Source organism: Eriocheir sinensis, chromosome 4, assembly GCF_024679095.1.
Source record: "Eriocheir sinensis breed Jianghai 21 chromosome 4, ASM2467909v1, whole genome shotgun sequence".
Lineage (NCBI taxonomy): Eukaryota > Metazoa > Arthropoda > Malacostraca > Decapoda > Varunidae > Eriocheir > Eriocheir sinensis.
Window position 1 is genome coordinate 24878384 of NC_066512.1, and position 24537 is coordinate 24902920.

Genomic DNA, 24537 nt, shown 5'->3' on the forward strand with positions numbered 1-24537 from the left:
ACAGTCCATCCTCCCTCAGGTCCCATGGCAGAGGTGAGGACTGGGGGCAGCAGTGGCAGCAGCAAGAAGGGGGTGACACAGTCCTTGAAGGCAGCTTTCAACACCCTCCCTAAGGCCACACCTCTCCAACTCAATCAACTTGGCACTCGGTGAGCTGCTGGGAAGTCTGAGTCTTTGTTGAAGATTTTATTGCTGCAATATATGCAGCCAGTGCTGGTCAGTTGCTGCATCAATGCCTGCTTGTGGTAACCATCATCATCTTGAGCTATCATTGATGTATTTTTATGGTTGCAGCTAAAGGGTTTTTTTTTTTTTTTTTTTTTTTTTACCTCCACTGTATCTTTTTCCTTGTCCTAGCTAAGCATGACCACCTAGACAGACACATTTTGTTCTGCGTGAGAGTGAATAGTGTGTGATTAGGCATGCTGTCCATCACAAGGAATGCACTTAATTCTTGTTTCAACCCCCTTTCCGATTCTCTCTCTCTCTCATCTACACCCATTTCCTAGTATATTGTAGGAAGTGGGATTAGATTGACAATAACAGGAGACCATAAAATATTCCATAATTGCTTCTATTAAAAGAGCTTTATTATATAATAGTAAATGTCGTAAACAGTGCAGATTATAGCCTGAGCTTCTCTTTACTGAAATGCTGTTGCCACAACAGATCTGGAGCCTCTGTTGGGGTGTGGTTGGTGGTGCTGCTGCCACTGGCCTGCAGCCCCGGCCTCTATAACACCTACAGCCACTGCAAGCCTACGCCACGGCTCCTGGCGCTGCTGGCCATTCAGGTGACTCAATCATGTGGCCGTGTTCCTCAGAAGGAATATATATGTGGAAATGATATGATAACTTGATGGATCTTCAATATGCATATTTCTTATAAAAACCTACCTTTGTTGAGTTAATGAACAATACCTTCCTTCACTGTACAAGGTAGGGGTGTGTGGAGCTCATCTTTACCAGGAAGTATGTCTGCCCGGCAGCCACAAGATGACTGGTAGGGAAGGACCCAGCCGAAAGCCTCCCATCCTCCTCCGGTTCGTCACCCATCCATACACCCCGGCCCTGGCCACCACCGTGGCCATCAGCCTCATCACTGATATACGTGAGTTGGAACTGGGGTTAGGGTAGGAGGCTGCTTCTTCTTACTTATTATCTATGTATATAAAGGCATAATTATATGTGTATATATATATATATATATATATATATATATATATATATATATATATATATATATATATATATATATATATATATATATATATATATATATATATATATATATAGGATGCCTATGATTTAGAATAATTTATTACAGTAATTCATCGATTTAACGGATTAAAGCGTGCAGGAAAAGTAAATCAAAGTATCCGTTAAATATTACATACACAAATGCATATTAAATATATTGCAAACAACTATACACTACACACACACACACACACACACACACACTCACACACAGGACTGGGGGTTCATGGGTGAGGAGGGTGAGGGGCCAGCTGCCGCTACGTACGTGAAGCAGATGCATCACAGAATCTCACAGGGACCCACCCCGCTGGCCCGCTCACCTCACCCTACAGGAATGGTACGGGCAACAGGGCAGGTACTGCTGTTCACCTACAATACGAAATAATTGATATGCAGCTATAGTTCATCTAATCTTAAATATTCTTGACCTACAGTCTCCATTAATGCACTAGAAAATGCACCAAACTGAACAAATATGCACTGAAAAGTGCTCTATGCTGAATATATGAAATTTGCATGCAGTTTCTGATGCAAATGCACTAGACCTAGCGCATTTCACGCTAGTTTGGCAACACTGGATCATGAGTCATGAGATGTGGGGGAGGTGAGCAACAATCAGCGCCATCTAAGCAGCATCATAAATGTGGCGGGATTTTAAATTAGCGGTTGGCAACAGCCTCGCGCTGACTTCAAAATCTTTGTTTATACATGTTTTGATGATCCGGTACGATTGACCTCTAATCAATTTCCCCAAAATCAATCCGATAAATCCGAAAGTACAGTATATTGACATCCGTTAAATCGATGAGCTACTGTATAAGCATTTTTTTCCTTGTGCTTATTTAAAATGTCTTGTTTCTTGCTAAAATTGTAGCAGAAGGAATATATGTAATAGTCAACTTGCCATCACTTCCAGTTTTCAAAATAGAACCCTGCCATGCATTTTACTGACAAAAGTGGTGTCAGTCATCTGAACTCTTGACAAAGGGAACAGAATAAGAGGCAGTGTTATCTTGTGTTGGGATTAATGGTACTCACTGCTATCTGTCTTTCATGGCTACAGAAATGTCTCATGCTTAGTCATTTGCATTCCAACCAGATACCTTCTATCTTATCATATTACATGAGACAGCAGACTGTAAGAAGTTGAATACCTTTTTTTATTTAATACATTCCTTTTGGACTTAACCCTATTTCTTAGCCCAGCCTCTGTATATTTTTTCCTATGGTGCCAATAGGCTCTTAATGGAGTCAAATGGTTGGCACCAACTTGTTACAGTTCAGGCATTAAATGGTGCCATCTTGCTTGGCTTAATTTTTTTATCCTCTAGAGTTAATCTAGAGTCCAAGTTGATAGGTGGTCTACAGGACAGCATTTGTTGCAGATCCCCTCCAAGCCCTGCCCTTGACCCTCTTGTGTTCATGGCTGCTCTTCAAAGTCACCCACTGGCTGTTCAGCGCCTTCCCTGGCAGCTTCACCGTGGGGGAGGGGGCAGTGCTGGGGCAGAGTGTGGCCCTTGCTGTCACCTACTCTATATACAGTCTTATCTCAAGTACGCTTTGGCCTGAGAAACTTTCTCATGCACGCCAAATCAGCCTCTTCATCCAGGTATGTCCAGAAATCCAAGTGGTAAATCATGTTGTTAGGGTCTTTAAAACAAAGAAATAGGTACTATAGTCAGTTCCACGAGAGCTGGCGGGGATATTCCAACTGAGATGGACTCGCGGACTTGGCATCATTGCTTGGGTGACGGTCTCTTCGCCGCTCATTGGCTGTTGATTACTAGATCCAACCTGCGGCAATTTCATTTGCCGTGACAAAGCCTACTATAGTCTGTTTCATCTCATCTGTCCACCAACAAAGCAGGAATTTTGATGAATGTGGTACCTGCGCATTTCTAGTTCGTGAATATGTGAAAATCAACTGTTTTGAAAGACGTTCAAGCTTATTTTTCAATAATATATTTAAATGTTTATATATACAAAAAAACATTTGCATCAATAATCTGACATACAAGCACACGAAAAGACAAGCTTGTTTCAAATAACAGTCACATCATGCTCAAACGATCTATGGGTTTTTATATTCATTAATTGATAGCTCATTTCAAGTATATTAAAAGACATTTGGCTCTGCAAGTTCAAATAAAGGGTATCGTAATAATTTACTGCATGTAAATAACACTTAATAATTGAAATAATATTAAATAGTAAACAATAACTGTTGAATGCGATGCTAGGCTATTTCGCATATTATGCAACCCATGTTATTTACATGCAACACATCAAAATTCCTTATGTATAGACACTTGCAAAGCCAGATATCACTTTAGGTACCTGAATGAGATGAAATATCGTTATCTGAAAGGCTTTAGATCGTTCAAGTATGATCAGACTATACTGCTTAATATACAAGTTGTTTTTTTGTGTGCTTGTATGGTAGATTATCGATGCAAATCGGTATGTTTGCGGTTCATATAAGAGGGCTTGAGGGTTTTTTGTATACACAAACATTCAAATATATCACTGAAAATATAAAGTTGATCTTCATGCAATCACGAACTAACAATGCGCGGGTGCCATATCTACGTCCACAAGTGGACAGACGGAATGAAACGGACTGTATCTCTCGCTCTCTGCTACCTCTTTAAATCAGCTTTGTTGGTATATAAATGTAGTTATTCTTATGATCGCTCTTCCTTATGGCTGTTTATTACCCACAAATAATATAAATTTATTTCAGGATTAACAATAACACAATGAAAGAGAAGGTTCTTGCCTTAGGCCAATGTTTACGTTATGACTACGTAGCATCACTACACATTATGACTAAGCCAGGACTAAAAATATAACAAGAAATCTCACAACAAATGAGTTAACGAATTTCATTGTGTAGACTGTAGCCTGGCTCTTTGTAGTGGTATTGTATTCCTTCCCTTCAAACCATCAAGCTTGCCATGTGTCGCTGGATATTGTCCATTTGCGTGCAGTTCTAACTTCATTTTGTTATGAGTGCTGTTTCAGATAATATCTATAATAGTTCAAAAGGCACATATTTATCAAGAAAGATGTTATTGCATTAGTGTCTATCGGTGTAGTGTGTTACCTTACAACTCAAAGGGTTTTGGTTGGAATACGAAGTCAGTTTTATGCACACTGGAACAAGTTAAGAATTGGCCAATGAATTGTCAGTATATCCCAAAGATAAAGACCATCTTGATACTTCGTCTGCCTTGGGTGGCCAGTTGTATGTGAGTTTTGACCCCTGCAGCACAGTCATAAGCTTGCTCTGTGTGTCCCAGACGGCCTTATTGGTGCTGTCAGTGCTGGTGGCTGGCATCTACAAGTCACCGCTGCTGCGAACACCCCGCATGTTCCTGCCGTACCTGTGTGTGTGTGGGGTGGTGGGGGTGGGGGCGGCTTCCTTGGTGCTGGGGGAGTGGGTGCCGGTGTGGCTGTGGGAGCTGCTCACCCTAACACAAGTCAGGCTCTTCCTCCTGGGATGGTGGTTCTTCCTCTCACTGTTTGCCATCTCCATCACCACTTGGGCCAGAAGGTAATTGATGCTTACCTTGCTTACCTACCTTACTGTCATGGACTTTCTAACTTACTTACTTCCATTATTAATTTCCTTTCTTTTTTAAAACTGTTGTGCTCAGGAAAAATAAGCAGCAATATTATCATTTTTTATTAAGTTCAGTTAGGATTTAATTAATGTTGCTGTCAATAAGCCAGTTGGTGTTGCAATTATTCAGTTTCAGTAACAAAATTCTGATTCTGTGTAGCAACTCGGGGCAGCTGTCCCCCGTACTACCCAGAGAAACATAGGTTGCAGGCGTGTGCCAATAATCACTGCATCTCAACATAGAAGCCCACCCTCGGCCTTGGATACTGCTAGGCCCAAGCTGATCATGTTAGATTTGTTATTATTATTACTTCCATCTTAGCCAGATATGTAATATGTGACAGCTCACTTCCTGGAATTTCCTACAGCAAGAATTACATTCCGACCACTGTCCTGCGTAAGGTGTACCATGTGGTGATCACACTTGTGTTCCTGCCGGGGGTGCTGCTGGAGCCGGCCTTCCTTGCACTTGCTAGCACTGCTGCCACCATGGTGTGTTTGCTGCTTGAGGTGAGTTTAGTGAACTTCTGTTGATGTATCAATGTAAGGTTCAAGTACACACACAAGTTTCTGCAAGTGTAAGATTTGCTACATGAAGTTTTGCAGGGCTGAGGGTAAGTTGTATTTACTATGATGAATGACAAACTTTTTTGACATTTTTGTCATTTGAACATTTTTGACATTTGACATTTTTGTGTGTACTTAGTTTTATGACTGTCAAGTCACATAGTTTGTGTTTAAGAGGATGGGTTTTAAATGACTGTCAAGACAGTCATCTTTTGTGGCTCCTTTTACTTTATAGATGATACTGTGGATGTGCAAATATGTGCAGTGCTGTTGTACTAAAAGACAGTAATTTTTAGTTCAAGTTAATTCCATGCCTGCTAGTGCACTGTGCTAAAAAGTTACTTGGAATAATGTGAAAATAAATAATTAGTTGTAAGCACTGTAGTTAATGCTGTCATTTGACCTAGCAGGAGTGAAATTAGGATGATTGGGGACATAATTTTGTAGTGTTCTTTTGGTCCTTGAGTTTGGTGAGAAGCCTAAAACTTTTGTTTAGGGCACAACATTTAACTTGAATGCATTGACACCACATAACTCCTGAGGGGTTGGGTAATGCCTGCACTGTTGCAGGTGGTGAGGGTTGAGGAGATCCCGCCCCTCGCTGGCATCATCACCCAAGCATTCTCTCCTTTCCTGGACGAGAAGGATGACGGCCCATTAGTGCTGAGTCATTTGTACCTCCTGGCCGGCGTGTCCTCACCCCTGTGGCTGACGCCATGCCCCCTGGAGGTGGCTACAATAGGTGAGGTGTGGCGGGCAAACCTGGTGCTGCCGCTGCTGGCTGGGGTGTTAGCTGTTGGGGTTGGGGACACTGCCGCCTCCGTTGGAGGGACTTATTTTGGTCGTCGGCGGTGGGCCGGCACCAAAAAAACAGTAGAGGGCAGCTTGTGTGGCATAGTGGCCCAGCTGGTTGTGGTGGGGGTGCTGGTGGGAGCTGGCCTGGTGGAGTTGTCTGTGGCTGGCTGGGGCCGCCTGGTGGTGTCGACAGCCTTCGTGGCAGTGGTGGAGGCACTCACTGACCAGGTGGATAACATTGTTTTGCCTCTCTTGCTCTACACTCCCCTGATGGACCTTTAGTATTTCCCAGTATGCATGTTACTTCATCATACATACCTTCACTTATTCCTGTTTATTTAAAATGTTATTGTTGTTCACAAGGTCACAAACTGTTATGTCCCTGGATCTGTTTATACAAGGCTATTCTGTTGTTGTTAGAGTAGGTGAGTTTTATCCCGACTTAGTGGCTGCCGGCCATCAATTTTTAAGCTATTTTTATTGGATATATTATTAAATACTATTCACTACTTACAAAGTAGCTAAGGTCTGTGGAGGTTATGATATGTGCCATTTGTGGAATGTTTAGAGGGGGTAGAATCAAGTACTTAAGAGTTAGTTATCTTTTATAAATGCTTCTCATTTAGTGCAGAGCTCTAAAATAGTCACTGTCATGTGTTAATAGTTTTGATCTCAACAGTTAAAGAGGATAAAAGGGGAACTTATTTACTTAAAGAAGCATTAATCCTGTCGATTGGCTTTTACTGCCATCAGGACCTGGTGAGGCATTGGTGACCTCTTCGCAGACTTTAGTTTGATTCATCTTTTTCTCACCCGTGTGGGAAAAGATGAAAAGATAAGAATGCCAAGATCAGTTTTTATCTCGAGTGAGTTCACCCTTTCCTCCCCATTTTAATACGGTTGAATGTACAAAAATAAGATTCAGGAATATATTAGTAGCACTAAAGGCTTTTTGGATTAGCAAGCTTATCAAATTTAATAATAGTATGTACATCACCAGAGGCTTGTCCAGTTCACTTGTCAGACTGCCTCTTTTGCCTTTCACTTCATTATTGATCTCAGTGTCCACAGCCATAGCCTCAGAAATCCACCTCCCAAAATATCATAGACAGTGCATTAAGTAAAGCACACCCATGATGTGCCAATAGTATCCTGCCCATTTGTCATACATTCCAATGGTATGGTGCTGAATAGATAGCACCTCCACTCACTGGACAGCTTGGGTAGACTTGCACTGAATTTCTTGTTTTACATAGTTTCTCCGATATTTTGGGGACTGAAGGATCACTATGGGGCCATGAGGAGTTTTGAAAAGGCTTGAGTGGTAAATGTAGATGACAGGAGCAAGTAGTGGGTGCTAGAGTTTCTTTAGAAAGGTTGTTGCTCTGGTGTGACTGTAAGGGTAGTTCAAAGGCCACACGCTCTTTTTTTGTGGCTAGGTAACCACTCGGTGACAAGTGAATATAAAATGCAGCGAGCATTTTATATAGTGTAGGTTCATTTCTGTGTTGTAAATATTATCAATGTTTATGATCATTCTGACTTTTTTTTTCTAGAAGTGAATGACATTTTGGGGAATTGTCAGTGATACTACACATAGCAATGCTCATGATTTCACTGCCATTCTACACTTCAGGCCTTTGCTTTAGAATTATAGACAAATTACTCTCAATGAGGGTGTCTATGTTGTACCTGTGAAAACTTTACCTGTAAAGTTACACAAAACATTCAAAAGAATATGTATCAACTGTCATATTAGCCAAAATTATATATTGAAGATGGTTGCCATCACTCGGTCAATATTTATTGGAAAGGGGCTGCCCACCCCCTTAATGGGAAGCCATGGTCTGGGCAGGACCACTTGCAGCCTCTTTCAGTACTAAAAGCGCTGTCCTCCATAGGGCTGTTCCAAGTCATTCTGTAAGTTTTTTCATTGATTCACCATCACTCAAGTGAGCTTTTATTAGTTTTCCCAGAAGTTAATCACTTTAAGATATTTACCTAAGGATATTTTCATATGTATTTGGTTACTTGTCAGTCCATTTGAGACATTTTGGTAATGGACAGTCAGTCGAACAGACAAACTGACTGGCGGATAGACAAAGACAAAAATGTTATCGAACTCCTTGGAGGAGTGCGATAAAATATACCAAAGGCGTTTTTAGTGTGTAAAAATCAGCATTGTGCTGTTATGGCAGCTGCTGACTTCTAGTCCCTATTACATAAGTTTCACCACTGATACTATTTCATTTTTTGAAGCTTTATAATGGTCAGTGAGCAATATTAGCGATTATATTTTGTAGATAGATCCACTGAACTGGAAGCCCATCAATTTATTTTTAATTCATAGTACCAACAAAATTTTGTTGTGCGTGCTGATGAGCACTGCAGCTATGCCCAGCTATAACGTATGCCCCCAACTTTACCTTTGCCTTTATACAATAGACTTTAATGCTACTACTAGCACTGACAGAGTTGGCTATGAGTATGTGTTGGTCCCCATGGTTTTGGTACCATGAACACCAACAGCTTTCTCTTCCTAAATTTTGTAAGATCCAGGAGGTTGAAGACTGTAGGTTTTTGGTACAAGAGACCAGAGCTGCACTGCACTGCACTGTAGCAATGCTGGAGGGGTAGCTAAGGAGATTGACCACATCCTTGTAAGCAGTTGTTGGAGAGTCCTCCAGAGCTGCAAATTTTTCCAGCATGCAGTTCTTTGCAATTGATCACAGGATTGTTATTGCAAATCAAGAAGAATCTCGAGATATACTCAAATTGGTTCCATGTGCTCAGCACCCTTGAGGGCCCAGTAGAACTGTGAGATACCTTCAAACATGAAACTCTTAAAGCTGCAAAGGAGTGCACTGGAGAGCACCTGAGATCAAGGAGTGGTTTTGTCTTGGGTAGACTGAAGAATATCGAGGAGAGCCACACTGCCAGGCTTCCTGGGAATCGGGACCAGTACGTATAGGGCTCTGTCGCTAGGACTATATCTATTCTGAGGAGGGATCCTGAAGAAGCTTCACTCCAAGGCTCCCTCTCAGGTGAGCGCTATCTGAAAAGCAGATGGCTGCCTGCCTCATGCACTGCCTTGAGACCCATCACCTGAACCACAAGCAACTTGACAAGGAATATTGTAACATTGACAAGGGTCAGTGAATTTTGTATTGCCCATAGATGCTCCACAATGACTGGTCAACAGTGCTACCTAATACCCATTCCATATAAGTGTTGAAAAGTGATGGGGATGGACACAGCCCTGCCTCACTCTTCTGGTCACAGGTAAGAAGTTGGACACTAGCTACATACATTTTACAACACTAAGTCCTAGAGTACAGACCAGTCACTAGTCTAATAATTCTCTCTCTCTCTCTCTCTCTCTCTCTCTCTCTCTCTCTCTCTCTCATGTCATCTCACTGGACCCCTCAGGATGTGACCCCACAGTATGTTGATATACCCCCTCAGACACATTCCCCCCCCCAGGCACATAAATCATGTCATCTCACTGGACCACACAGTATGTTGATATACCCCCTCAGACACAAAGCAGTTCCCCCCCATTCTCTCTCTCAACCTAAGCAGTCCAGGTTGATGCCTGACAAGTCAACAATTGACCGAATTCTAGCGCTTCACGTCCTCGTGAAATGCCGCTGTGAGTTTTGATGGGCTACTCACAGCCAACATAAATCTCAAGAAGGCTTTTAACATAGTGCATTGTGAGGCACTGTAGACATTCTGCAGATCCGTGGTCTTCTTGCAATAATTATTGACCTGATGACTGAGAGTGAGACTGAGAGTGCTGTAAAGTGTGGTGGAGGCACTTCCAGCTTCCTTGTTAATTCAGGAGAGGCAGGGGTGTGTACTTGCTCCATCACTTTTCAACACTTGCATGGACTGAGAATTAGGAAAAGTTGCTGATAAGTCAGTGTGAAGCATATGTCAAACCAGGGCTGACCCTGCTCGCCAAGTTGTTTCTGTAAGAGACAACCCTGAGCGGAGAAGGCTGAGGGGACTCTCTTAGAGTTCATAGCTTGAGGAAGTTGATAGATCCTGTCATGAGGTACTTAGGATGGGAAGGGGGCCTACATGGAGACTTTCTCAGAGGAACCCCCTGGTTTGGCATCTTAGGGTGGTGAGGCATTGTGCCCCCCGACATATGCCCCCATTGATTGATTGGATAGGTGATGGGCAAGCACCTTGCCTGGCACACTAAGTGTAATACCACAGTGGTTTTTACAGTTCAGGTGGTCTCCTTGCCATTTCCAGACACACACATAGGAAGCAGGACATAACCCTCACCAGAGCTCAGACGCCATAAATACACAATGCAGTTCAGTGAATCCAAACAATCATTGTGTAAAACAGTTCTCAAGAGTAACTGAAATGTAGACAATAGTGGTCATTAACAAAGTAACAGCTCTACAATGTGTCATTCGGATTAAAGGTAAGGTACAGGTGGGACGTACACTAAAGCTGCATGTGGCTTCAGTGGTGATTTCCATCATATTGGCACTTAAACGAAAAATAACCCATTACCCAGGGACAGGACAGGACAAAGATTGCACTCTCAGAATGAATCAAGCGACTAAACAATTCATTGCAAGAAATAGGTGGTTCCCCATCCATCTGCAATGTTTTACTAAGTTTACTAATGAATAGGTGGTCTGGGTGTTACTATAGTCGGTTCCACAAGAGCTGGTGGAGAGAACCGAGAGCTGGAGGAGATTTTCCTTCAGAGGTGGACTCGCGGACCTGGCGTCATAGCTAGCCACCAGCTCTCGTGGAACTGACTATAATTGAAATTGGCACACAAGACGTTCAAGGAATTTTAAATAAGTGGGCTTTCAAAACTTTGTGGTTGAAATACAAGCTTGTACCAAATGACAATAAGCTCACCAGCACTCTCCATTTAGTGAGGCAGTGATAAAGCCAGTATTAATCAATGTCACATGTGTTTTGCCCACTTGTTTAAAATATCTTGGTTTCATAATTTATGACAACAGCAATTTCAACAATGGTGTAGATTTTCCTGCAAAAAGTTCAATATGGGATATTTTGCATCTGTGTATTTGAGCGCTTAGCCTGAAGGATTGTGGGCTGCCAACACTACCTAGATAGGCAGAAATGTATGTTTTGTTATGTTTATTAATAAAACTGTGTATAAATCTAACACTAACATAGTTTGCCACAAAACCTTTCCTTTTCGTGAAATTGCACATTTAGTCTGTTGTACTTCAGACAATTCTTACCATACACAGTAGAAAGACACTTTAAATCAATTTAATAAAAAATATTAATCTACCAATTTCTAATACCTATAAAATAAGAGTAAGTGTGAGGCCACACTACAAGTTCCACCTATTTACTTCAAGTTGGGTAAAACAAAACTGAGCTTGCCAGCTCTTAAACTACATTTGTACCTTTAGGTTGGGAATTTCATGAAACACCTTGCTGCCTTCCTTAGCCAAACAGCCTGGAAGCAATACTCAATGAAATGCATTATAGTGCAGAACACTGGCTACAACTCAAAATTACTATTTTGAGACTATATACATAATACAAACTGTGTTTTATAATTATTCGTGCTAACATGATGCATTCTATGAGGAAACCTATGAAACACATGGAGGTGGTTGTGGTTGACTTAAAATTGAGCTGAATATTGATGGGCAGGTCATAATGTAATGAAGAAGTGCATCTTGTTTGGCCGTGAAGGCAAGGTCACATCACTAGGGGGATCAGAGATTCCTATCACCCACAGCAGCTTGGCCTCACCTCATGACGGGGGGAGCTTGATGATGGTGTGTGATTGGTCTGCCGGGCTGGTGAAGTGGTCACACCTGCAGTCAACAGTCACAAGGCACACTGCTTGTCTAACAGAGATTCATAAACTGCTTACATAAATAGTTTTGTACCAAAGTAATTTTGATGATTCTACAAAAGACATTGCTTTAAAATGGGTGAAAATATTCCTCATACTAAAATTAAGCTAAGCTGCTCTTTTAAACTAATGATATTATATATCCAGTTACAGCTTAAAGTAGGGAATTATGTTACTAACTCTAAACTGTCTTTGTAGTCTACCATGAAATATAAAATGCTTCAATCAATAATGGTTCTCATATTGGTAAACAATACTCAGACTATAGACTGTACAATATACTCTGATTCTCTACCTGTAAGTCCTCTTTCAAATATGCATTGGCTTGTGAGAATATATATATATATTCTTTTTAATGCCCAGTTAATCTTAACAAAAGTGTAAACAAAATGAGGCCTATGGCACCTGATCACTGGTATGCTGACAACATGTGTGCTACACTACATTCTACACTTACTTTAAAACAAAACAAATAAAACTTTGCAAATGCCCATAAATCTCACCTATACGTAAGGTAAGCAGCTACACTGCAGCAGAATGGACCAATGCCAACCACTCGGTAAACCAGCAGTTAGCCTCAGCCCAGCTCACTAACAGATGTTGACACAGAAAAGGAGAAGCCAGCTGGAAGAAGAGTGATGGTGGTTGACTGGCCTGAATTTACAGGTTTACTTACTTCTTCCTTCTTGGTGTCTCCAGATCTCGTATCGGGTCACAAAATCTTTGCTATACCTAAAGAGTCCTTCATCATGTACTCGCGAAGGGCCCAGAGAGCATTGACCACAGTACCATGACTACCTGCGCCACTGGCCAGCCACTGGACTGGCAGGCGGCCTGAGTCATTGATGCTGCCAGTGTTTTCTTGAGTGGCCATCAAATGCTTCTCCCAGTTGCTGATGAATGGCTTGTCCAAATTCTCAATGTACCTGAAAGATGAGAATGGGAAAAGTATTGCTGTTCTATTGGCAGCAGCAAAACAATACAGCATCACTAACTTGCAGAAACATGTGAAAGATTGCTGGAAATCATAATCATGTGAATAAAAAATTAATTTCATGAATATCCTTCCCACATGTACATATTCTATGTATTTATTTATAGAACAGAAAACTATTTCCCTTCAAGAACTCCACTAATTAAAGTTGCCACGGAAAAAATCTCTCGTTACCACTCTTTATACACTCTCTTGCTTGGTTTGCCTTATCGCATGATAAGATCTTAAAAGGAGAGATTATTGCTGTGCCATAAGTGGTGCATGAGCGGCAGTCAAAGATATAACAGGTTCTCGTTATGGGCATGTTCAACATATGCAAATATAAGGTGTGTCCAACCTATTTTTAACAAGGTCATCTGACAAGTAAAATAATTTTGCTCAAATGCATGTTTTTTATTATTCAATAAAGCATCACTTTTCTTGATATTACTGAATTAATGCAATGTCGGCATAAAATTGTGTGGTAATCAATACTTGCGTGGGGGTGATGCCAGGCTATGAAATACATACTACATATATAAGTATTGAAACTACAGTCAGTCAGTTTGTGAGAATTCTCATTATGAAAGATTTTCTCATTACTTGACCTCAGCATGGAGCAGAAACAAGGCTGTACTGCACACTCACTTGATGTAGGCCTCGGAGTGGAGCAGCCTCTGGGTCTTGGGAGGAGGAGCCACAAACATAGGCTCATATGATCTTGTAGTCACTGAGCTGCCATTCACACCTCCTGAAAAGCAAAATTGTAATGCACTGTATAGCTCCAAATGACCTCCCTATTTCTAGTGGAGGTGGTCTTCAAAATGATGTTTTAAGAGATATTAATGGGTGTTCCAGTCACATCATTTTTTATTCCAATATGTGTGATGTCACAAAGCATACTGACTTATAGATACTGCTTGCTCCTGCTGGGTGCACATCACTGTGTCACACTCCACCCAGTCACAACACACAACAATAACAGTCCTGGAACTTTTTTATCACACCTCTTACATGATGTTAAAATATTGGTTGTTAGTGGTGGGAGAGCTGTATTTAATTGTAAAGAGACACTTAGGGATTGATTTCACATGGTGATTGCAAAAGATGAAAGTATATATATATATATATATATATATATATATATATATATATATATATATATATATATATATATATATATATATATATATATATATATATATATATATATATATATATATATATATATATATATATATATATATATATATATATATATATATATATATATATATATATATATATATATATATATAGAGAGAAGAGTGAAGAAAACATAAAACCCTTGGGAAATACTCTGAGTAATTTTGAAACATGAATTTCTTCAGAAGACATTCAAGTTAAATGAATAATGTATCTAATGTACAAACAGCTAGCTGGTCAGTGTGCCAGAGAAGATAGCAAGTAACAAGGTACAGCCCATGGGTGGAGCAACACTCACCTGTAGCTGTCTGAGCATGATGAGTCAACTGGCCAGTGCTGGATATGCCAGGGTAGTTCACCACCACCCCTGAGGGCAAGGTGATCCCTCGGCCCGGGATGCCTGAAATCATGCAGCCCGTGCAGATACATACTCCTCTAGACAGTTACAGCATGCAGTGACTCAAGCCAATGCCATCTCTCAATACTAACAATGGCAAATGAACAAAGGGCTCAAGGGCTGATAAAGTAAACAGACTCAAGCCAATGCAATGACTCAAGACACAGAATGGAAACTGAACAATGCCAAATGCAATGACTCAACTAGTAAACAAAATTAACATGAGTGGTGTAAGGACAGTGATCTCATCTAGTGGTCGAGGGGACAGGAGCAAGTGAACTACAACAAAGTGCAGACATCTGCACATCCCACTGGTACCACTAGTAACTCAAGAATGAAAAAAATATATATACAAAACTTTTGATATATAATACTAAGTACAACATGATTTCTGCACCAAGAGAATTCTAGATTAATACACCTTATAACACCATTCTCATCTTCCCTGTGCACATATTTGACCAACCATATTGCCAATATCAATGTCTCCATTTCATTCTACAAAACCATGAAACAAAAGTAAAATCTTCAGCAATGAAATTAATCATGGAATCAATTTTGACAACACACACACACACACGTAATTCATGTGGTAAGTGCCATCTACTAACTCTCAAATGTCCCATGCAAGGACTAAAAAAAAGTGTAGGGCCTAATCTACAGACTGGACAGTCTGAGACACCCATCACAAATAGGTGAGGGATGGCAAGACACTGGAGCAGGCAGTGAGGGTGTTGGACAATATGTGTAGGTCTGTTTGGAGGTGTAATTACATAAGGCAAGACATGGACATACTCACCATGAATCAGGCCAGAGGTGGAGGTGTATGTGCTGCTGGAGGTGGTGGCGGTGGACTGCAGGGACAGGAGTGACTGCCGTGTGGAGGCCATAAAGTTCCTGCAATGAAGGTAACATTATGTAAAATTAATTTAAATCTTTAATCTCAAGACTGACACAGCTTCAACCTATTCTACTTCTACCATGATAGTAACAGATTTTGCTTGTGCAGATGTTTAAATTATGTAAAGTGAGGACCATCACTACTACGACTACAGCTATTATCCTAAATTATAAGGAACATTAAAAATTATACAAGTAGAATCCAATGGTCTTCTTATTTCAACTTTATAGCAGGAAACAAGCACTGCCTAATCCAAAAATTACTAATACCACACAGCCAGACTTGAGTAGGAGGGGGAAGCACACACACACACACACACACACACACACACACACACACACACACACACGTACACACACCTGGACCTGTCGTGGTGCTGGATGATGCGGCCGGTGTTCTTGAGAATGTGGATCTCTCTGACATGCTTTGCCAGTCGCTGCACCACAGGGAAGGGTGCCAAGGAGCTCTTCTTGTGCCGGGAGCAGCCGCGCCACCCACACTCAAATACTGAGGGACAAAGAAACGTGTCTTGGACTTCCCCCGCATGAATGGGATATTCTACGAGCCTGCCTCGTCATAGCTCAGTCCACTCTAGAAACTGCTACCATCTTATTCATCACATCAATTCTATGAGCCTGTCTTCCCAGAACTTACCCGCTCTAGTAACTGCTAATATCTTATTCATCACATCACACCTCAACTCATATAAACTTTTTACACTCTTAACCTTTTCACTATGGCCGGACGAAAACAGTGCCCCGCCCCGTATTCGGGCTGGCCGCGCGCGCCAAATTTGAAACGTCGCTACTGAATATTAAAAGCTTTAAGCCATAAACTCAACATAATCATCATGTGCTGTATATAAAAATATGCAAAATTAAACAGTGCACATAACGAAACAAATTATTTGATGATTTTGAGATGCATGCATAAATATGCAGAGAAATTTGCATTATGCATAGATGACGTGTATCTGCTGAAATGTATTTCCTTATATTAGTTGTGATAAACATATAGATTTGTGGAGGAAAGTGGAGGAGAGGGAAGGGAAGGACACAGACGAAACATCATGGAAAATATCCCACGGATTCACCGGCAATGCACACAGATTTAACAAAGAGAGAGAGAGAGAGAGCTGCGCGGAATCAAGCTGCAACTTGTTTGGTAAGGTGTACTATTATTCAAGAAGGAACTGGAACTTCATTATATGAATTAAAGAGAACCATATAAAAAGAATAATGGGTATGATCAACTCCAATGAAGAAAATAATCAAAAGAAATTAAATCAACGGCAACTAAACGCTCAAACAAATCCACACAGTTGCATGAGGGCATGAAAGGAAAACAAGCAGACCCACACCCACTGACCTTGAGTAACCTTGAAGACGTGCCCGGTGGCCTCGAGCAGCAGGTGATCGCTGAGGTCCGCCAGGTCCTCAAACATGTGGTCGCAGCTCTCCCACATGCACTCAAACACCACGTCCGGGTTGTTGGGTAGTGGCAGGTCCGCTGACGAGGGGAGCTGGGACGCCTATATATGATGAGTAACATGTTCTCACTTTGCTGCCTCAATTTTTATATGCTACGGGGCTATGAGTCAAGAAAATATAATGGCCCATATTCTTAAACGTGTCAGGTTCAAATCGTGACTATTTTCAAAGGACACGGAGAAGATTCACCGAGTTTTCATGGGTGATTTTGCTTCAAAGTTATCTAGAGAATTATCAGCAAGTTTTTACATTTACGATCAATGGGTTTACATTTCCCTTATCCTCTAGACATTTCATTCAGCTATCAAAGGCCTCACCAACATCTCCCTTGCCTCAACTGTCATCCCTAACCCTCTCCACATCTCAAGGTTAAGAAGCACATGGATTCATAGTTTCCATACCCTATACATTCCTCTTTATTCTTTAGACATTTCATTCAACAATCAAAGGCCTCATTGACACCTCCCTTGCTTCAGTCTTCATCCCTTACCCTCTACACATCTCTCAAACATTCCCTGTCGACTCACCTGAGAGGCCTGAGGCGAGTCTGGTCCGTTCCCACTCAGGGCACGTTCCGCATTCTCAAGGTTCATCTGGTGGGCTCGATCCTCATATATTTTGCGATCAGTCTCGGTCAGCCGCTTCCACTCGATGCCCACCAGACGGGACACCTCACCGAAGTTGGCCGTGGGGTTCTTGAGGGTGATGCTCTTCCGGATCTCGGCTGCGAAGAGGATGTAGCCAGTCACCTGCTTCTTCCCGGTCACCTGCTGGAACTGCTTCTGCTGGCGAAAAACGAATTGACGCCATGAAAGGGGAGTGGCTGGGCTGGGGTGTGAGGTACTACAGGCTGGTTTGGAAAGGCTGTACAATGGTGGGTGAATGGTGGACAGGTGGGCTGGGGCAGGAAAGAGGTGTAGGCAGGGAAGTCTAAAACATTTAATGACAAGCACTATCTAAAAATGAATTGAGGCCATGAAAGGGGAGGTGCTACAGGCTGGGTTGGAAAGGCTGTAGAATGATGGGTAAAAGAAACATAGACAGGTAGCTTGGGGCAGGAAGGGTGTGTGGGTGGGGAACTCTACAAGGCTAGGCAAGCACTGTGTCTCTGAAGGAACAGGAAAGCTAAGACGGTATGTTAATGGGAGCACTGTTTAGCCTACTACATTTGGAATTATGTTTTGGGCACTTTCAAGTACTGATGATGCTACTTGTGGTATGAAATTTACAAATGGACTCTTTAGGTTTCAGATCACATTGTGTTTGTGATATGGTAGACTCAGGTAGAGCATAAAATTTAGCTCCATTTCTGGCTTTGTTCAAGTTGTCACAGTTCATGAGTTGCACTACTGACATCTTATTGACAACTGCTTCCCTCCCTCGATTATGAATTGCATGCCTAAAAATAGCGACATTGGTGTTTCTTCCTATTTTTTTAACTCAAGAATTCTATATCAAGTACAATGTAAGTTATCAGCAGCTTAAGTAAAAATTAGATGATGCTAAACTTTCCTTTCCACACACAAAAAGCTGTTATGATAAGCAAACTGCCTTTTTTTGTGAAAAGGCTCATTCAAACTTGAAAATTATAAAAAATGCAATGTTCATAGAATCATCCTTTGGTTACAATAATGTAATTTGCTACTAAAATTCCTAAATGAAATTTCACTTTAGTGCAAATTTCTTAAAGTGAAGTACAAATACTACAGTGAAGTACAAATACAACAAAAACTTGATATCTAAGTCATAAACCAATGACACCTACACCTGAGGCTCCCTAAAATTAAAATGACTCAGGAGGTTTTTAAACACACACACACACACACACACACACACACATGCACTCACACACATCCCATTCTACTGAATAGGAGCATTTCCTTGTTCTGAACACAAGTGGCAGACAAACGTACTCCAGTGGGGGTCTTCTTGATGACCTTGGGAGTGCCAGTGATGACGCCCGAGTCCACCGAGGCCACGGAGGGGGGCGGCCCATCCATGGAGTCATCATAGTCAAGGTCCATGCGGGGGGTCAGGGGGGAGGACTCCTGCAACACCACACTCCTCACAGCCTCCTATATTGCCACACCATTTCAACACATAAAAATTAGGAAAGTGGGAAGAGGGATGAGGATGACTTCATCGTAATGGAGATAAAAAAATAAAAAAATAAAACTGAGCAACATAATCATGACCAAGTGATATATACAGACTTGCAGTGGCTGGTGGTAGGCACTCCACCACCTCAGATGTGCTTCTGAGGGAGGGAAGAAGTAAAGATCGTGGTGATGATGGGAAGATAGGCAGCCCATAGTTGGCAACCTGCACCTTGGAAGGCCATGTGTGCTAACAGTGGAAATTTGGGAAACAACCGGTGAGACGAATGCAGTGGTAGTGTCACCGAGGAACTTGAAAGTGACCTTGGCTTTCAACATGGTGAAAAGTGTGATTACTGTTTAGGCTCTAATGGAACAGAGGGAGAACAAGGGTGAGGAGGAGAGTGAGAGAGGGGAGAGATTGAGGGGTGACTTACGTAGGGGAGTGGCTGCTTCTTTACTGCAGTCACTGATGGGTCAGACTGAAACAACAAAGCAGACGTGTAGTGACTCTCTGACTCTCACTTACCAACCACTGCCAGGGCCAACAAACAGGCGTCATGGAATGGGGTTATGAGTCAAGAAAAAATAATGGCCCATATTCTTAAAACATATCGGGCTCCCATCAAGACAATTTCCCAAGGCCACAGAGAAGATTCACTGGGTTTTCAAGGGTGATTTTCCCGTTCAAGGTGCAGAAGTCATAGAAAACAACCACTGGGATCACAAAACAGTCCGTGAAAATCCCAGTGACTTCTATGAGGGGCTTTTCAAACAGGCGAACTGAGGTGCCGATGCGTTTAAGAATATGAGCTCATGTAACAACAACATACGTACAGATGAATGCCAAAAGCCTCTAAATCTCTAAATGATGAACTGTCTACTGTCTGTCTCCCACACTGGCAAAATATATTACAGACACAATACTTCTCTCCTTCACTAAGCAAATCATACAAAACATAATAATGAAAATATAAGTAACTGATCCCTCCATTTCTCCATTGATCACGCCATCTGGTGAGGCGCAGATATTTCAAGAAACTGAATGACAGCAGCTCTTCTTCGGTGCCACTTGCATGACAACAACAAAGTAAATACAGGAATGTAACAAATCCATATACTTCTTTTAAGTGTTGAATAATACTTTTAATCTTCTGGCATTCTGCTGCAATCTAAGTTTTTTTTCTTAACAAACGAATAACTACTGTCGTGCAAACTAACTAAATAAAAAAGGTGATGTAGGCGAGGTTACTGAGGCTTACGAAATAATATCACAACTTACAATGAATCATTTGGGAAAACAATGTTACAATTACAGAATTGCAGGGGCATGTTGGAGATCTTAAAGATCAGGTAGTAAATAAATAAATGTATAAATAAATATCAGATTGCCATCACTAGTAATAAACATAAAAATGAAAATTCAAAGTTTCTTAAAACCATTCATACATAAGTTGAATAAAGAAGAATTCTTGAGGGGATGTGTGTTCATCAAAGCTCCATGAAAGCATAAGCTGTGGACTTACCAGTAATCCATCCAGTGCCTAAGTAATGACTTTACTGTTACATATGCACCCAAATCAACTCCTGAGGCTACTTTTATATGCTGCCAATTCACCACTTGAGGCTCATGCCTATTTCAATGTAAGTGGAAATTAATAGATACTCATCACAGAAAAGCAAACATCTACATGTTGAATAAAAGCAAGCTGAGCGGACGGCTCCAGAGGGACTTTCTTCATCTATGAGGGAGCTTCAAGGGAGCAAACATTAGGATGAATACTAAAGAAACAAGGGAGCACACGCATGCACATATGGATTCAAACACCTTTGAATTTACACATGCATGCACACACTCACACACGCACACACACACTCACACTTGCAGGCCTCAGTACCTTGTTGATGTTGATGGGTTTCTTGAAGTAGTAGACCTCATCAGGGTTCACCAGGTTGGAAAGCTTGTACTTGCGAAGGCCACTCTGGAGGGGACTCACACGCTGGTTCATCTCGTCCAGGAAGCTCTCACACACATACACGTCACTCTCGCAGATCTCCGTGAGGCGGACTGTGGGGTGAGAACAAGTTTTATTAACCCTAAAACGACGGCCATCGTTTATTTAATCAATCACATTTCAGTTTGCACAGACAGCCATAGTTTATTTAAATCAGACTCTTTCGTGCCACTAATTTGAATGTTTAGATCAAATTTGGCGGGTTCTGTGAGTTGCCGAGTTGTCTGTCAGCATATCAGACCCACATGGATTTGAAATAAGATCATTAATCCTCACTGAGCAGCCCTGGAACCCTAAGATAAGAAAACACAGGGAAACACAGTGACGCATCAGGAGGTAGGGACAGGATAAAGAATGAAGATTATTCTGAGTACAATGATAACAGTGATGAAAACATTGTGAGTAGTGACAGCAGTAGTGAGTGACTTAGAGAGTGATTATGTTATTTCACTATCTGTACTGCACTCTACCCCAGCAAGTGCTTCCATGACAACAGTGCAGGGTGAGAAAGCTACGTGTAAGGCATGTGTTGCCATGACTGAAACAGCCAGCTCTGAGGAGGACTGAAAGCGAGTGAGTAAAGTAGATGTTGTCTAAATTATTTCAGTGTAAACAACAATTCATATTATTGATATTCAGTTGTGAGAGGGAGGAAGTGTGAAACAAGCTGCCACCGTGGCCAGCCTGTGTTGACACGTGTGTCCCAACATACAACACAAACACACACACACACACTCACAGGAGCAGTAGTCCTTCATGTCCATCACCATGCAGCGACCAGTGATGTCTGACACAGGGAGGGTCTCCATCCCGGCGGTGAGGTACACTTCCTGGCGGTACGACAACTGGTCCCCACTTGGATTGGTCTGTGAGGCGTACTTAAACATTGTGCCGTGGAAGTGAGCTGTCCCCCTGCAAGGAAATTCACACGTTACCAATAGAAACAGCAGTATTAAAAATGACGCAAAGAAGCATGTCATCATTCTGGCACAAATGAATCAAGTATCACAGCATGAGTGTCAAAGAACATCACTAACACTGACATCTCTCTACCATCAGAAGTAGTAGTAGCCCCCCCACACCATACTGATAGAACACAAGAGTGGGTTTTTCACTTCAAGAGCAGGTCATGTCACCCTTTTCTACAACTAGGTATATAAAAACACACGGACTTACTCAGGAGTGACCCACAGCTGACAGATCTGCCTTATGGACTTCTTGCCAGCCTCACGGCCCTTGACGTAGACATAATCCCCAACCTTGACAGGACCAGAGGCAATGTTGTACTGCTCGTAGTAGGTGTTGCCTGATGTCCCGTCCCCCTGGGCCTTGGCTACATTCTGTTGGTGAGGTGCACTGTCACATACCCACACCCCACCACTTCAGGCTTACTCACCTTTTCCAAAGAATGCAATTTTGAGAATATTTCATGCAAACAATTGATGAAAACTCTTGTTGTTTAGGCAATAGTCACAGTCCCTTCAGGCTGGGTGGTCCACTGACACACACACACACACACACACACACACACACACACACACACACACACACACAGAAGTGGTGCAAGGGTCTGGCTCAGCCTTTGCCCTCAGCCCCACCACAGCATTGGCCTTACCGGCAGAGGGCGACGAATGACCTTGGTCTCTTCCTCCAGCTCGGCCAGCTCCTCCTTATGGCGCTCTATCCTCTCTTTGAAGATGGAGTCGACACGCTTCATCTCCAGGGGCTCCAGCCGCTCTACCAGCTTCACGCGCTCCCCAACATTGAATGGGAAGGACTGCAAACATAAAGAAACACTGATGAATTCACCAATCATAACATATGACTGAATATACCTACCTATCCAGTCAGCGTACATTGCTAAAAAAAACACTTTATTTTTCATTTTTATACACTACTATTCACATAGCCAAAACATTAAGTGTGAAACTGTGTAACTGTGTCAAGACGTTAGAAACAGTCGTCAAGGCTCACCTTGATTTTCTTGAAGAACCTGTTCCTGCTGTTGTAGCGCGACTCACACACAAAGACGTCCTTCTCATCCACATTCTCCGGTGTCGTCTTGACATAGTCCACAAGGGGCAGCACATAACACTTCCCAATTACCTGCAACATGGCGATGCACACATTTTAATATCTTATCTGATGTGACAATGTTTCAAAGTGTAAATAAAAACAATATATGACTGTTCCTGTAAGTTAAAATCACCTACAAGATTGGTTGACTAGATATTTCCAGGGTGAACACGGCTAAGGCCAAACAGACCTCAGTGAGTGGGTAGGCGTGGTGCTGATCCGTCTTGAACACCTCCTGCTCAAAGAACTTGCGGTTGGGCTGGTGGAAGGTCTCGGCAGGGCGATAGTAGTTGCAGCCATAGACCATCTGCCGGCCCTCACTGTTGGTCCAGAGGCGCTCAATGTGCAGGATGGGGTACTCACAGTTCTGCGGGGAGGTAGGGATCATGGAAATTGCTGGGGGGAGGAGGGTTCTAAGGGAAGGTGTTATTTATTTATTTATTTATTTATTTTTTTTTTTTTTACGTCTACGCCTACAGCACCGGTAGGTTTGCTTGAGGGGCCTGGATGGTGTTTGGCCCCAGCCCGTCATGGCGCAGGCAAGTGTTTATAGTGGCGCCATTGCTTTTTTTGGGCATAAATACAAACACACACACACACACACATACCTTGTCGGGCGGGGAGAGGTAGACAAAGTCCCCTACAAAGTACTGCACTTCGTTGTGGCTCAGGCTGCTGTTGTTTGTGCCGTCCGTGGGCTGCGGTGGAGGCTGTGGTAGAGAAGTAGTTTAAAGAGTGTTACCTTAAAACGGATCACTTTGCTCCCCCTCTCACCTACACTGTCCACATGGTTGAGAAGTGGACAAAAACTATATATGTGTGTGGGGGGTGACAATGTGAGATTCTTGGTAATAGGGCAGAAATAAACGACACAACAAGGGAGTAACAACAGCTCTGCGTCCTCAACACAATGATATATATTAACGGTAGCTCTTTAGAATTATTCATATACCATCTCTCATCCATCCATATATCAATCTAACCACAATTTAAAACCTGTTGTAACCGCACTAACTACACATCTCAATTTTTTTTTCACTCACCAACTACTCTTATAAGTTTTCGCCTACCTCACCGTTTACAAGGCAATCCAAAACACCCACCTCTCAAAATATCCTTTACCACCCCCTTCATTACTACCACCAAACCTATACTTCTTCTCATCCTCATTTTCCCTTATGTGGTTGGATGGGCTACGAGTCTCTCCTCTCATCTCTCATGTTTATCTTTTTTGTCCTCCACACACCGACTCCAGGCTTTCTTCGGTCTTCCAGTTG

At 42.0% G+C, this 24537-nt stretch overlaps 2 protein-coding genes across 23 annotated transcripts in view; one reads left to right on the forward strand and one right to left on the reverse strand.

Annotated features, from left to right (window-relative positions):
* LOC126980902 (dolichol kinase-like) overlaps window positions 1-11416 on the forward strand; it is a 44721-nt gene extending 33305 nt beyond the window's left edge. For 4 of the 6 annotated variants that reach the window (XM_050831331.1, XM_050831321.1, XM_050831315.1 and 1 more), the window contains 7 exons: window positions 20-149; window positions 670-793; window positions 939-1110; window positions 2645-2868; window positions 4562-4815; window positions 5253-5394; window positions 6022-11416. In XM_050831331.1, coding sequence (XP_050687288.1) covers window positions 25-149; window positions 670-793; window positions 939-1110; window positions 2645-2868; window positions 4562-4815; window positions 5253-5394; window positions 6022-6528 — 1548 coding nt within the window. In that variant the 5' untranslated portion in view covers window positions 20-24 and the 3' untranslated portion in view covers window positions 6529-11416. Of the gene's footprint in view, window positions 1-19; window positions 150-669; window positions 794-938; window positions 1111-2644; window positions 2869-4561; window positions 4816-5252; window positions 5395-6021 lie in introns of those variants that run through there. The other 2 variants (XR_007733660.1, XM_050831342.1) reach the window with 2 other exon arrangements.
* The window catches only part of LOC126980848 (protein polybromo-1-like), a 28561-nt gene continuing 15395 nt past the window's right edge, over window positions 11372-24537 (reverse strand). For 9 of the 17 annotated variants that reach the window (XM_050831258.1, XM_050831249.1, XM_050831213.1 and 6 more), the window contains 16 exons: window positions 23869-23970; window positions 23451-23627; window positions 23159-23290; window positions 22800-22961; window positions 22361-22524; window positions 21924-22096; window positions 21068-21237; window positions 19607-19651; window positions 18987-19148; window positions 17601-17855; window positions 16952-17114; window positions 15943-16090; window positions 15482-15579; window positions 14584-14685; window positions 13749-13851; window positions 11372-13053 (listed from right to left, as the gene is read on the reverse strand). In XM_050831258.1, the coding sequence (XP_050687215.1) occupies window positions 12840-13053; window positions 13749-13851; window positions 14584-14685; window positions 15482-15579; window positions 15943-16090; window positions 16952-17114; window positions 17601-17855; window positions 18987-19148; window positions 19607-19651; window positions 21068-21237; window positions 21924-22096; window positions 22361-22524; window positions 22800-22961; window positions 23159-23290; window positions 23451-23627; window positions 23869-23970 (2370 nt within the window). In that variant the 3' untranslated portion in view covers window positions 11372-12839. The remainder of the gene's footprint in view (window positions 13054-13748; window positions 13852-14583; window positions 14686-15481; window positions 15580-15942; window positions 16091-16951; window positions 17115-17600; window positions 17856-18986; window positions 19149-19606; window positions 19652-21067; window positions 21238-21923; window positions 22097-22360; window positions 22525-22799; window positions 22962-23158; window positions 23291-23450; window positions 23628-23868; window positions 23971-24537) is intronic. The other 8 variants (XM_050831281.1, XM_050831223.1, XM_050831189.1 and 5 more) reach the window with 6 other exon arrangements.